General features: G+C 50.8%; 1 protein-coding gene across 1 annotated transcript in view; it reads right to left on the bottom strand.

The window, feature by feature from the left end:
* Positions 1-9748, bottom strand: part of LOC311328896 (constitutive coactivator of PPAR-gamma-like protein 2) — a gene marked incomplete at its 3' end in the record, with an annotated part of 12587 nt that extends 2839 nt beyond the window's left edge. Inside the window, exons 1-6 of the mRNA XM_084462794.1 lie at positions 8319-9748; positions 5196-5442; positions 4114-4196; positions 1515-1643; positions 1256-1358; positions 959-1032 (exon numbers count right to left, since the gene is read on the bottom strand). Of these exons, the coding sequence (XP_084318920.1) occupies positions 959-1032; positions 1256-1358; positions 1515-1643; positions 4114-4196; positions 5196-5442; positions 8319-8861 (1179 nt within the window). The remainder of the gene's footprint in view (positions 1-958; positions 1033-1255; positions 1359-1514; positions 1644-4113; positions 4197-5195; positions 5443-8318) is intronic.
* Between the last annotated feature and the right edge of the window lie 5235 nt (positions 9749-14983).

Raw genomic sequence — 14983 nt, 5'->3', positions numbered from 1 at the left:
ACAGACAGACAGACAGACAGACAGACAGACAGACAGACAGAGAGATAGAGAGATAGAGAGACAGACAGACAGACAGACAGACAGAGATAGACATAGGCATACAGAGACAGGCAGGACAATGAGAAACAGAGACAGGCAGAGAGAGGGAGAGACAGGTAGAGAGAGGGAGAGACAGGCAGAGAGAGGGAGAGACAGGCAGGGAGAGACAGGCAGAGAGAGGGAGAGACAGGCAGAGAGAGGGAGAGACAGGCAGAGAGAGGGAGAGACATGCAGAGAGGGAGAGACAGGGAGAGAGAGGGAGAGACAGGCAGAGAGAGGAGAGACAGGTAGAGGGAGAGACAGGCAGAGAGAGGGAGAGACAGGCAGAGAGAGGGAGAGACAGGCAGAGAGAGGAGAGACAGGGAGAGACAGGGAGAGAGAGGGAGAGACAGGCAGAGAGAGGAGAGACAGGTAGAGGGAGAGACAGGGAGAGAGAGGGAGAGACAGGCAGAGAGAGGAGAGACAGGTAGAGGGAGAGACAGGCAGAGAGAGGGAGAGACAGGCAGAGAGAGGAGAGACAGGTAGAGAGAGGGAGAGACAGGCAGAGAGAGGGAGAGACAGGCAGAGAGAGGGAGAGACAGGTAGAGAGAGGGAGAGACAGGCAGAGAGAGGGAGAGACAGGCAGAGAGAGGGAGAGACAGGCAGAGAGAGGAGAGACAGGCAGAGAGAGGGAGAGACAGGCAGAGAGAGGAGAGACAGGCAGAGAGAGGGAGAGACAGGCAGAGAGAGGAGAGACAGGCAGAGAGAGGAGAGACAGGTAGAGGGAGAGACAGGCAGAGAGAGGGAGAGACAGGTAGAGGGAGAGACAGGTAGAGAGAGGGAGAGACAGGCAGAGAGAGGGAGAGACAGGCAGAGAGAGGAGAGACAGGTAGAGAGAGGGAGAGACAGGCAGAGAGAGGGAGAGACAGGTTTACGTTACCTGATTCTTTCCAGCCTGCATTTGCCCCATAAGACCAGGAGGACCTCCAAATGGGTTGGGTCCAAACCCAGGCACTGAGAGAGAGAGAGAGAGAGAGAGAGAGAGAGAGAGACACACACACACACACACACACACACACACACACACACACACACACACACACAGTGCAAGGGAGAGAGGGAGAACAACACTCTAGGTTGAAGCCACGGTGTTACTGCGGTCACTAAAAACTAATTTGACTGACGCTGGCTGCAGCCAAGTGTTGAGCCTGGGTTAAGGCGTGTGGCGGTTACTTACAGATGTAGGGGGTGGGGGCCATGGAAAGTGGGCGGGGTTTGGAGGCAGCTGAGAAATACTCCACAGCTTTCTTAAAGCGCTCCACCTTGTCCTCCATGCGAGACTGGAGACCACAGAGACACACATTTACACAACTGAGAGTGTGTGTGTGTGTGTGTGTGTACAAGTGTGAAAAACACACTGTGTGTGTGTTTGGGTGCAGACTGTCCATGTTTGTGTGAACCCAGCGGACGACCACGGCGCGAGCGTGCCTGAGTACCTGCGACTGTTTGAAGACCTCTCGAGCGATGGCGTCCAGGTTGCCCAGGTCTTTGATGGAGGAGACGTACTCGGACACGGCCTTGATCACGACCTCACAGGGCGGCAGCACCAGCTGGTGGGCGCGCACCTACACATCACCAACATTCAGTTATTCACTCCTACACATCACCAACATTCAGTTATTCACACCTACACATCACCAACATTCATTTATTCACACCTACACATCACCAACATTCATTTATTCACACCTACACATCACCAACATTCATTTATTCACTCCTACACATCACCAACATTCATTTATTCACTCCTACACATCAATCACCAACATTCATTTATTCACACCTACACATCAATCACCAAGATTCAACATTCATTCATTCACACCTACACATGAATAGGGAGACAGTATGGATTTTTGCATTACGGTACGGTATCTAGTTATACGGTATCTAGTTATACGGTATCTAGTTATACGGTACGGTATCTAGTTATATGGTATCTAGTTATACGGTACGGTATCTAGTTATACGGTACGGTATCTAGTTATACGGTATCTAGTTGTACGGTACGGTATCTAGTTATACGGTATCTAGTTATACGGTACGGTATCTAGTTATACGGTACGGTATCTAGTTATACGGTACGGTATCTAGTTATACGATACGGTATCTAGTTATACGATACGGTATCTAGTTATACGGTACGGTATCTAGTTATACGGTATCTAGTTATACGGTACGGTATCTAGTTGTACGGTACGGTATCTAGTTATACGGTATCTAGTTATACGGTATCTAGTTATACGGTACGGTATCTAGTTATACGGTACGGTATCTAGTTATACGGCACGGTATCTAGTTATACGGTATCTAGTTATACGGTATCTAGTTATACGGTATCTAGTTATACGGTACGGTATCTAGTTGTACGGTACGGTATCTAGTTATACGGTACGGTATCTAGTTATACGGTATCTAGTTATACGGTATCTAGTTATACGGTACGGTATCTAGTTGTACGGTACGGTATCTAGTTATACGGTATCTAGTTATACGGTACGGTATCTAGTTATACGGTATCTAGTTATACGGTACGGTATCTAGTTATACGGTACGGTATCTAGTTATACGGTACGGTATCTAGTTGTACGGTACGGTATCTAGTTGTACGGTACGGTATCTAGTTATACGGTACGGTATCTAGTTGTACGCTACGGTATCTAGTTGTACGGTACGGTATGTAGTTATACGGTATTTAGTTATACGGTACGGTATCTAGTTATACGGTACGGTATCTAGTTGTACGGTACGGTATCTAGTTATACGGTACGGTATCTAGTTATACGGTACAGTATCTAGTTATACAGTATGGTATCTAGTTATACGGTACGGTATGTAGTTATACGGTACGGTATGTAGTTATACGGTACGGTATGTAGTTATACGGTACGGTATGTAGTTATACGGTACGGTATCTAGTTATACGGTACGGTATCTAGTTATACGGTATCTAGTTATACGGTACGGTATATGGCATTTCACCTCCCCCACACACACAAAAAAAAATTGTGTAATACCGTAAACATAATAGCGTAAACACAGGGAATGTCACGGTTCTAATACCGTAAACATAATAGCGTAAACACAGGGAATGTCACGGTTCTAATACCATAAACATAATAGCGTAAATACAGGGAATGTCACGGTTCTAATACCGTAAACATAATAACGTAAATACAGGGAATGTCACGGTTCTAATACCGTAAACGTAATAGCGTAAACACAGGGAATGTCACGGTTCTAATACCGTAAACGTTATAGCGTAAACACAGGGAATGTCACGGTTCTAATACCGTGGACATTTTATACGGCGGCTCACGGTTGTCCGGTACACCGTCTCATCACTACACCTGAACCAGCGAGACCACTGTGATCAGTGAGACCAGACAGTGAGACCAGAGACAGTGAGACCAGATAGTGAGACCAGACAGTGAGACCAGAGACAGTGAGACCACACACAGACCTGCTGAACGTGTGGAGGGAGGGAACACGCTAGCGGGCGAGAGCTGTGTGAGGACGGTTAGGGTTCCCTCTCTGAGGAAGGTTAGGGTTCCCTCTCTGACGACGGTTAGGGTTCCCTCTCTGAGGACGGTTCGGGTTCCCTCTCGGGGGACGGTTAGGGTTCCCTCTCTGAGGAAGGTTAGGGTTCCCTCTCGGGGGAAGGTTAGGGTTCCCTCTCTGAGGAAGGTTAGGGTTCCCTCTCTGAGGAAGGTTAGGGTTCCCTCTCGGGGGAAGGTTAGGGTTCCCTCTCTGAGGAAGGTTAGGGTTCCCTCTCTGAGGAAGGTTAGGGTTCCCTCTCGGGGGAAGGTTAGGGTTCCCTCTCTGAGGAAGGTTAGGGTTCCCTCTCGGGGGACGGTTAGGGTTCCCTCTCTGAGGAAGGTTAGGGTTCCCTCTCTGAGGAAGGTTAGGGTTCCCTCTCTGAGGACGGTTAGGGTTCCCTCTCTGAGGAAGGTTAGGGTTCCCTCTCGGAGGGTGAGGAAGGTTAGGGTTCCCTCTCGGAGGGTGAGGAAGGGGGTGAGGTGAGGATCCTACCTTCAGAGAGGCCAGGGGGTGCTCTGGTCCTAACAGGCTCCAGTGAAAGGCAGCCAGGTCCTCATCAGGCAGAATATGATTCCCTGAGAGAGAGAGAGAGAGAGAGAGAGAGAGAGAGAGAGAGAGGAAGAGAAGGAGAGAGAAAAAGAGAGAGACAGAGAGAGAGAGAGAGAGAGGAAGAGAAGGAGAGAGAAAGAGAGAGAGAGGAGAGAGAGAGAGAGAGAGAGAGAGAGAGAGAGACAGAGAGAGGAAGAGAAGGAGAGATAAAGAGAGAGAGAGAGAGTAAGAGAAGGAGAGAGAAAGAGAGGAAGAGAAGGAGAGAAGGAGAGAGAGAGCCAGGGGGGAGAGAGAGAGGAGAAGGGAGTGTCAGAGAAGGAGAGAGAGGGAGAGAGGCAGGCAGGGAGAGGGAGGAGGGACAAAGAAGGAGAGCGACAAAGAAAGGGAGAGATTAATCACGCAAGTCTTTAAAGGAGAATGCTCGTTTTTGACAACCTGGACCTTATTTACGGCATATTATAAGACGTTTGACTCACGAGATAACTTTGGTGTAATTCGGAGGCCTGTAGAAGAAGCCAGTTTGCGCGCTGTGCGCATGCGTGCTGGAGCAAGTGGGGAAGCTATTTCGTTTCTAAAGACGTTTCTAAAGATCATATTACAGAGGCATGTGAAAAACCACAACAAGCCCTCGCTCTATGGAAGCACAACTAGCGATTCATAACAATAGATTGATGAAAACAACCGTTTCGCGGCAGAAAATATATTTTTTAGAAGCTGCATTCTCAGTGCCCCGTCCACCGCCATTACATGGATATACTTGGTCTCGCGCTGGATTTTACATTTCTTCTACAGGCCTCTGAATTACACCAAAGTGATCTCGTGAGTCAAACGTCTTATAATATGCCGTAAATAAGGTCCAGGTTGTCAAAAACGAGCATTGTCCTTTAATAGAACAACTGCATTGTTAGAGAGAGACAGGGCAACAGCACCTGTGTGAGCTGAGAGACAGGAGGGAAGAGAGATCTGTGGTGTGTGTGTGTGTGTGTGTGTGTGTGTGTGTCTGTGTGTGTGTGTATCGTGCTCACCCAGCAGGGCGGCGAAGCAGGGCAGGTGCTGCGTCTTCAGGCCCAGCTGGCGGGCCGCCTCGGGCAGCAGGTACTGGTGTGTCGTCAGGTTCTTGCCGTTCCAGCTCAGCTTGAGCGCGTGCGAGGAGAAGTAGGCGGGAACGTTGCAGAGCGCGAACTCCGAGTCCTGAGCGATGAGGCCGGCGAAGCCGAAGTCTCGGTAGAGGGAGAGCACCTCCTGATGGTGGTCCTCCAGCGTCTGGACCACCTACACCATCACCACCACAACAACAACAACAACGTAAATACATGACGTCTACTGGAACCAAACTGGTGTGCTGACACAGACATGACAGACAGACAGGCCCACATACAGACACACGGTGAGCTAGACCTACAGGCAGACAGACAGGCCCACATACAGACACACGGTGAGCTAGACCTACAGGCAGACAGACAGACAGACAGGTCCACATACAGACAGACAGACAGGTCCACAGACCGGCGGAACTATGCCACGCCCCTCTGACGTCACCTACGGCTCCTTCTGTTCTGAACCTGCTTTGTTTTCCTGGTCTCTCTCCAGCCGGTCTCCCTCCGCGGCCCAGGAGACTCCAACACAGTCTGAGCTCTCCCCCCAACACAGGCTGAGCTCTCCCCCCCAACACAGGCTGAGCTCTCCCCCCAACACAGGCTGATCTCTCCCCCCAACACAGGCTGAGCTCTCCCCCCAACACAGGCTGAGCTCTCCCCCCAACACAGGCTGAGCTCTCTACCCAACACAGTCTGAGCTCTCTACCCAACACAGGCTGATCTCTCCACCCAACACAGGCTGAGCTCTCCCCCCAACACAGGCTGAGCTCTCCCCCCAACACAGGCTGATCTCTCCCCCCAACACAGGCTGATCTCTCCACCCAGCACAGTCTGAGCTCTCCCCCCAACACAGTCTGAGCTCTCCCCCCAACACAGGCTGATCTCTCCCCCCAACACAGGCTGATCTCTCCACCCAGCACAGTCTGAGCTCTCCCCCCAGCACAGTCTGAGCTCTCTACCCAACACAGTCTGAGCTCTCCCCCCAACACAGGCTGATCTCTCCACCCAGCACAGTCTGAGCTCTCCCCCCAACACAGGCTGATCTCTCCACCCAGCACAGTCTGAGCTCTCCACCCAGCACAGGCTGAGCTCTCCCCCCAACACAGGCTGAGCTCTCCCCCCAACACAGTCTGAACTCTCCACCCAGCACAGTCTGATCTCTCCACCCAGCACAGTCTGATCTCTCCACCCAGCACAGTCTGATCTCTCCACCCAGCACAGTCTGAGCTCTCTACCCAGCTCTGAACGGATGAGCAACCTTTCCATGAACCAGTGACCCAACACAGGCCCCACGCACTCAGAACCAAAATAGACCTGGCCTGGTTCCTCACCAGCCCCCCGCTCTGGAGAACAGGCCCCAGTCCAGTCTGCCTGCTCTAGTCTGCTCTAGTCTGCTCTAGTCTGCCTGCTCTAGTCTGCTCTAGTCTGCTCTAGTCTGCTCTAGTCTGCCTGCTCTAGTCTGCCTGCTCTGCCTGCTCTAGTCTGCCTGCTCTAGTCTGTCTGCTCTAGTCTGCTTGCTCTAGTCTGTCTGTTCTAGTCTAGTCTGTTCTAGTCTGTCTGCTCTAGTCTGTCTGCTCTAGTCTGTCTGCTCTAGTCTGTCTGCTCTAGTCTGTCTGCTCTAGTCTGTCTGTTCTAGTCTGCTCAGTCTGTTCTAGTCTGCTCTAGTCTGCCTGCTCTAGTCTGTCTGCTCTAGTCTGTCTGCTCTAGTCTTCCTGCTCTAGTCTGCCTGCTCTAGTCTGCCTGCTCTAGTCTGCCTGCTCTAGTATGTCTGCTCTAGTCTGCCTGCTCTAGTCTGCCTGCTCTAGTCTGCCTGCTCTAGTCTGCCTGCTCTAGTCTGCCTGCTCTAGTCTGCCCAGTCTGCTCTAGTCTGCCTGCTCTAGTCTGCTCAGTCTGCTCTAGTCTGCTCTAGTCTGCTCAGTCTGCTCTAGTCTGCCTGCTCTAGTCTGCCTGCTCTAGTCTGTCTGCTCTAGTCTGTCTGCTCTATGATCTGGTAGTTCAACTCAGACACAACTGACCAGAGTTCAAGTGAGAAAGGTCCTAATCCCCCTGACAGGCTGCTAGGTTCTACATGGCAGCAGGAACAGGAAGTAGGCACATGGCAGCAGGAACAGGAAGTAGGCACATGACAGAAGGAACAGGAAGTAGGCACATGACAGAAGGAACAGGAAGTAGCACATGACACAACTTCCTCTTTCAAACGTATCAATGGAAGGTACTGAAAATGCTAGAGCAGGTCACAAATTAAATACAATGCTAAAAATTATTCTATGTAAAGGAGTGCTTTAATTTACAGTGGCCTAGTGTTACTTCTATGGGTGTCTTTAATGACAGTAAATTAATAGGCTCTGCTTGTTTCCACGCATTTTCCTATTCCAAAAGCAGTTCCACCTCTTATAGAACATCAGATCAAAGGTGCTGTGGAGATCCTGCCCTGAATACTAACAGCACATGGACCTACTGCAGTCCCAGTCAAGCACTGGTTACATGGGACACAATTACTCCCTCTCCCCCCTAAGTATGCACCTCGTATTTGCCTTGTATGCTCCTAAGTAAGCTCCTAAGTATGCTCCTTATCTCCTCTTAATGAAACAGCGTTGGAACCCCCCCCTTCCAATCATTCCTGCATCACTGTCCATTCCTCTCAAATCCACCAGGGGGGGTGAAAGAGTGCATAGGACCTGTGATCTCAATCATCTTCAATACAACCCACACATCAAACAGAAATTACTACAGACACCGACAATAATGAGTTACCTAATGGCAAAAAAAATATTTTTTAAATAAAAATATATATAATGGCACCAATACTACAGTCAGCCCGGCAGCTGACAGACCCAGACCTTTGATCTACACGTCAAAACACCAGTTGCACCGGTTCATCCAACGGGGTTGCATCCATGCATAGGTATTGTTGGGCGAGTGCAATAAAAAAACAAAAAACCGCAAATCATCTTGTTGTCTAATCCTTCTGACTCACCCTCACTCGGAAGCGGAACATGGCCCTTCTTACTCACCCTCACTCGGAAGCGGAACATGGCCCTTCTTACTCACCCTCACTCGGAAGCGGAACATGGCGAGGCGGACGCAGTGGCTGAGGCAGGCCGGGGGCAGGAACCAGGCCCGGGGAGGCGGGGTGGCCTTGCTGCCGACGTGGTTGACGATGAGCTGGGCCGTCTGGCGCTGCCCCTGGGCCCGGCGCGCCCACTCCGGCCAGCGCTCCTTCCCCAGGGTCCCGTTGAACACCACGACCAGCTCCAGACCCCCCTGGTACAGGCAGGCTTGGGACAGGGCGGCCAGGTAGCCCAGCATGGCGTTCCACTCCCCCCCGCACACCCAGTCCGTCTGGTAGCCGCCGTACAGGCGCTGCAGGCCGGAGTCCGCGTCGATGAGGATCCGTGCCGGCGGGGGCGGGGGAGGCATGGGCCCGGGGTGGTGGTGGTGGTGGGGAGGCATGGGCCCGGGATGGTGGTGGTGATGGTGGTGGTGAGGGCCGGGCTGGCGGCCCGCGGTGCGGGCGAGCTTGAGGAGGTCCACCGGGACCGCGGCCCCGGGGCAGCGCTTCTCCAGGTACTCCTGGAAGCCCTGCACGCCCATCACGGTGTTGTTGAGCCGGTGGGTCTGGCCGGGAGCGGGCTCGGGATACGTCCTGAACGCCGTGGGCTCGGGATAAGTCCTGAACGCCGTGGCTGCGACGGTATGGGCGAGACTGTAGCTAGCTGAGCACCAGGAGCTAAGCTAGCTAACTGGTCTCTGACAGTGACCGACTGACACAGCTCCTGATCGGACCACTTTAAAACTTCACTACTTAATTCGCCCACACCCAGCTCGCTAGCGGGGTGATCTATGAACCTGACTAGAGATGGTCAGTCGTGTGTGGTCAGGAGGAGAGCCAGTCACACTTAGGGATCCATCCCTGCCATGTTGGGTGAGCCGCCAGCAAAGCCGAATAAACTTGCTAACCCACGTTCAGTGACGCCCCTGCAATGGTGGACAATCAAAAGAAATGTAGCTGACAACTGATGTGATGTGATGTGATGATATCTGGTGATTTTAGGAGGATAATCCCGCTGCTGCGCCAGAGCTAGGCTAGCTGGCTACTGAGCGGCCATGACTGTCCAACAAGTCTGCATCTAGGCAGTTAAAACGCTAGATAAAGGTAGTTATACCACCTGGATCATTAGAGAAGATGTTTAGTGCTAGTTGTCATGCGGGAGATAGTGTGACAGTCCCCCTAGCGAGCTGGCTGCCTGGCTGGCGGGGGCTAGCTGGTTAGCTGTTAGCTGTTAGCCGCTAGCTGGGTCCCGGCGTGATTGACGCGTCAACTCGCAAAGACAAGTCTGTTAGAAACAGACACGACGACACGGAGGAATGAAATGGATGTTTTGGAGAAAAGAAAAGAAACAAAGAAAACTTAAAAAATAAAATAAAAAAACAAAAGCCCGATGGTGCCTCCCTCGCTTTCTTCCACACTCACGACTTCATGTTGCGGAGGGGAACACACGTCCGAGCGGATCCGCCATCTTGACTTCCTCGGGCCCTGCGGAGCTGGGGGACGGGCGGGAGGCGCATGCGCAGGGGAGGGGACGGGGAGTGACGTGACGGGCGGGAGGCGCGCGCGCAGGGGAGGGGACGTGGAGTGACGTGACGCTCGTGAACGATCCGATTCTTTTGAACGGCTCTTTGAGGTACCGAATGATGGGAACCGAGTCGTGACTTGGGAGAGCCGTTTTTATCGTTGTGTCCAAATTTGACTGTCTGTCGCATCATAACCTGACGCACCAGATATAGCTTGTGTGAGAAACAGCATGTGAACGCCCGAGATAGACTAGACTCACACCCCCCAAAAAAACAAGAAAAAGAAATTAAATGAGCCGGCTCTCGAAATGAATGAAATGGCTCTCGGAAAGGAACCGAGCTATACGATCCGGCTCCCTTCAAAGAGCCGTTCATTCCCATCACTAGGGAGCTCGAGCGCGGCCGCGGTTATTGGCATTTTGTTTAAATGTCTTTAATGACTTGCTTTTTGTTTTAATGCTTTTAATTTGTCCTGCCTTTTGTTTTAAATGTCTATAATGTCTTGCTTTTTGTTTTAATGCTTTTAATGTCTCATGTAAAGCACCTTGAATTGCCCTGTGGCTGAAATGTGCTCTATAAATAAACTTGCCTTGCCTTGCCTTGGCCACGGTGGGAAATGTAGTTCTCCTGCTGCACGCTCTCGAACGAGGGGCACTGAAATGCTGGAGCGAAAGTTCTAACATTCCATCCAAGATGGCGGTCAGACGGATGCTCTCCAGGGTCCTGAACCTGACCAACGGTCACTCTAACAACGTGAGAGCTTCACTTTCAGATGGCTAGCTAGCTCAGATATGTTTATGCTTCCACATTTAAACAGATTTAAAGGTATTTGGTTGATCAGGTCTACCCTAAGCTGCTTACTCAGCTAGTAAGATAGCTATCTTAACCCAGCCTGTCTGAGGGCATAGCTACCGTTAGCTAGTTAGCTCAGTTCAACCAGGCAGGTCACTAGCAGACTAGCTAGTTAGCTCAGTTCAACCAGGCAGGTCACTAGCAGACTAGCTAGTTAGCTCAGTTCAACCAGGCAGGTCACTAGCAGACTAGCTAGTTAGCTCAGTTCAACCAGGCAGGTCACTAGCAGACTAGCTAGTTAGCTCAGTTCAACCAGGCAGGTCACTAGCAGACTAGCTAGTTAGCTAGTTCAACCAGGCAGGTCACTAGCAGACTAGCTAGTTAGCTCAGTTCAACCAGGCAGGTCACTAGCAGACTAGCTAGTTAGCTCAGTTCAACCAGGCAGGTCACTAGCAGACTAGCTAGTTAGCTCAGTTCAACCAGGCAGGTCACTAGCAGACTAGCTAGTTAGCTCAGTTCAACCAGGCAGGTCACTAGCAGACTGTCCTTCCAGCACCACACTGACAAGGTCACGCAGACTGATGAATTTAAATTATTAGCAAAATTATAGTACTATTATAGTAAGTGCCACCATCTACTTCCTGAATGATCTGAGGTGTGAGACAGCTGTCTGCCTGGGTCAACTCCCATGGCTTTCTATTAGCACAAAAGTTCCAGTAGTTTTATTTGTCTGATCCGAACAGCACCATGTCTGATCCGAACAGCACCATGTAGTTAAGGGGCCAACTCTGAGGCGACAACGTCACAAAAACTGTAAATGTATAAAACCAGACAACGTTTGGTGACATTTATCTTACTTTGTAGATCAAAAATTAAACATTTCCGCTTTTCAAATCTAACGGTTTTAAACTGCCATTTGGAATCCTGGAGGGGGCGCGTGCACTCCCATTCCACCAGCTGCTATTAGGTTTCCCAAAGGTTGCTTTTGTTAAGAGGCTCTTTAGCCCATTCAGTTGACCAATCAGAGAGCTTGCCCAGATCAGTTGACCAATCAGAGAGCTTGCCCAGATCAGTTGACCAATCAGAACGCTCTAAATGAATGGCCCAAGAGCCTCTTAACGAAAGAATCTTTTTGGGAAACGCATCATGGACAGTAACATTGGTACAGTCAAATAATATAAATATAATATAATAGTAATAATATAACATTGGTACAGTAATATGGAATTCTCATACAATGACGAGGCATCGCTGAGCAATATTTTCAGGGCGACCTATTAACCTTTTTTTTCTTCTTTTTTTTTATATTTCAGAATTCATAGTGATGATTTGTGGTCGTTTTTATATAACTAAACATGCACATAACAAATGTCACTAGCACAAGCCCAGAAATCAGTCTTGTTGTTGTTGTTGTTGTTGTTGTTGTCTAGATCTCTCACTCGTTCTCCCCATGCTCAGGTGTTGGTGTTGTTGTTGTTGTCTAGATCTCTCACTCGTTCTCCCCATGCTCAGGTGTTGTTGTTGTTGTTGTTGTCTAGATCTCTCACTCGTTCTCCCCATGCTCAGGTGTTGTTGTTGTTCTCCCCATGCTCAGGTGTTGTTGTTGTTGTTGTTCTCCCCATGCTCAGGTGTTGTGCGTTCCAGCCTGCGCTCGCAGATACAAGTCTTCCTACACCGTGAGTGGAGCTTGTCACAACAATAATACTATACACAAATAACACAAAACGTTAAAAACAGCTACACAAATACAACACTAGTCAAAGTCAAAGTCACTAGCAGTGGTAATTTGTCATATGTATGTTCAGAGTACAACTCTCGTTGTTGTATTACTGCATTGAACATCATGGTCTGTATAGGCGCCCTGCCACCTTCCCACCATGCCAACCCTCATGTGCTTGACCCCATGGAACATCATATAGGCGTGCCCTGACCTTCCCAGCATGCAACCCTCATGTGCTTGACCCCATGGAACATCATATAGGCGTGTCCTGACCTTCCCACCAGCCACCCCTCATGTGCTTGACCCCATGGAATTAGAAGAACTCCTTCAATGCTCTGGTTGATTCAAAACTAGAAAGCAGACTGCTACGATGCAGGTTGCTGATGCTATAGGCTAACGTGTCTATGGCACCCACAGTATGTGTGTAGTTGTGTAGTAGTGTAGTTGTGTAGTAGTGTTGGTGTGTGTGTGTGTGTTTCCCTAACTAACCATCCCTGTACTCTTTCCTCCAACCTTTTCCCTCCATCATCTACCTTCTACCAGACCATAGTGAGTACCGCTCACACACTCACACTCTCTCTCTCTCACACACACACTCACGCACACACACACAAACTCACGCATGCTCACAAACACACTCACGCACACACACACACACACACACACACACACACACACACACACACATATGGGGTACATGTTTGTGACTGAGCATAATGGTGACTATATCATGTTGTGATGTGGGTAGGTTATGTGTGTGTCACGGATATGTGGCTTTTTTGTGATTCAGACGCTTTGTGCACGTGTGTGTGTGTGTGTGTGAGTGTGTGTGTGTGTATGTGTGTGTGTGGTGTGTATGTGTGTGTGTGGTGTGTGTGTGTGTGTACAGCCCCCTCCTGCAAAGTATGGAGGCAGACACACAGTGACTCTCATCCCTGGAGACGGTATTGGGCCAGAGCTGGTGAACCATGTACAAGAGCTGTTCAGGTCAATACGCACACACACACACACACACACACACACACACACACACACACACACACACACACACACACACGTGTGTACTGTACATTTGACTCCCCTGATGTAGCCGGTGTGTGTCCTCAGGTTCTGCTGTGTCCCGGTGGATTTCGAGGTGGTGAACGTGAACTCCTCCCTGCTCTCCGAGGATGACATCAACAACGCCATCATGGCCATCAGGCGTAACGGCGTGGCTCTCAAAGGTGACGACCAGAGGCTCTCCTCAACCCTAACCCTGACCCTACCCCTGACCCTGACCCTAACCCTCTACCCCTCCTAACCCTGACCCTCTAACCCTCCTAACCCTGACCCTACCCCTGACCCTGACCCTAACCCTCTACCCCTCCTAACCCTGACCCTCTAACCCTCCTAACCCTGACCCTCTAACCCTCCTAACCCTGACCCTACCCCGACCCTCTAACCCTCTAACCCTGACCCTCTAACCCTCCTAACCCTGACCCTACCCCTGACCCTCTAACCCTCCTAACCCTGACCCTACCCCTGACCCTGACCCTCTAACCCTCCTAACCCTGACCCTCTAACCCTCTAACCCTAACCCTGACCCTCTAACCCTCTAACCCTCTAACCCTCTAACCCTGACCCTCTAACCCTCTAACCCTCTAACCCTCACACTCTAACCCTGACCCTCTAACCCTCTAACCCTCTAACCCTCTAACCCTGACCCTCTAACCCTCTAACCCTCTAACCCTCTAACCCTCTAACCCTCTAACCCTCTAACCCTCTAACCCTGACCCTCTAACCCTCTAACCCTCTAACCCTCTAACCCTCTAACCCTCTAACCCTCTAACCCTAACCCTGACCCTCTAACCCTCTAACCCTCTAACCCTCTAACCCTAACCCTGACCCTCTAACCCTCTAACCCTCTAACCCTCTAACCCTAACCCTGACCCTCTAACCCTCTAACCCTCTAACCCTCTAACCCTAACCCTGACCCTCTAACCCTCTAACCCTCTAACCCTCTAACCCTAACCCTGACCCTCTAACCCTCTAACCCTCTAACCCTCTAACCCTCTAACCCTCTGACCCTAACGGCGTGGCTCTCAAAGGTGACGAGCAGAGGCTCTCCTCATCCCTAACCCTGACCCTCTGACCCTCCTAACCCTAATCCTGACCCTCTACCCCTCCTAACCCTACCCCTGACCCTGACCCTACCCCTCACCCTCTAACCCTCCTAACCCTGACCCTCTAACCCTCTAACCCTCCTAACCCTAACCCTACCCCTGACCCTGACCCTAACCCTAACCCTGACCCTCTAACCCTCCTAACCCTGACCCTCTGACCCTCCTAACCCTAATCCTGACCCTCTACCCCTCCTAACCCTGACCCTCTGACCCTCCTAACCCTAATCCTGACCCTCTAACCCTCCTAACCCTGACCCTACCCCTGACCCTCTAACCCTCCTAACCCTGACCCTCTAACCCTCTAACCCTAACCCTGACCCTCTAACCCTCTAACCCTCTAACCCTCTAACCCTCTGACCCTCCTAACCCTAATCCTGACCCTCTAACCCTCTAACCCTCTAACCCTAACGGCGTGGCTCTCAACGGTGACGAGCAGAGGCAGAGGCTCCCTAGTCCCTAGTTAAACA

This window comes from Borostomias antarcticus (assembly GCF_949987555.1).
Source record: "Borostomias antarcticus genome assembly, contig: scaffold_516, whole genome shotgun sequence".
NCBI lineage: Eukaryota > Metazoa > Chordata > Actinopteri > Stomiiformes > Stomiidae > Borostomias > Borostomias antarcticus.
This window is presented reverse-complemented; position numbering and strand designations above follow the sequence as displayed.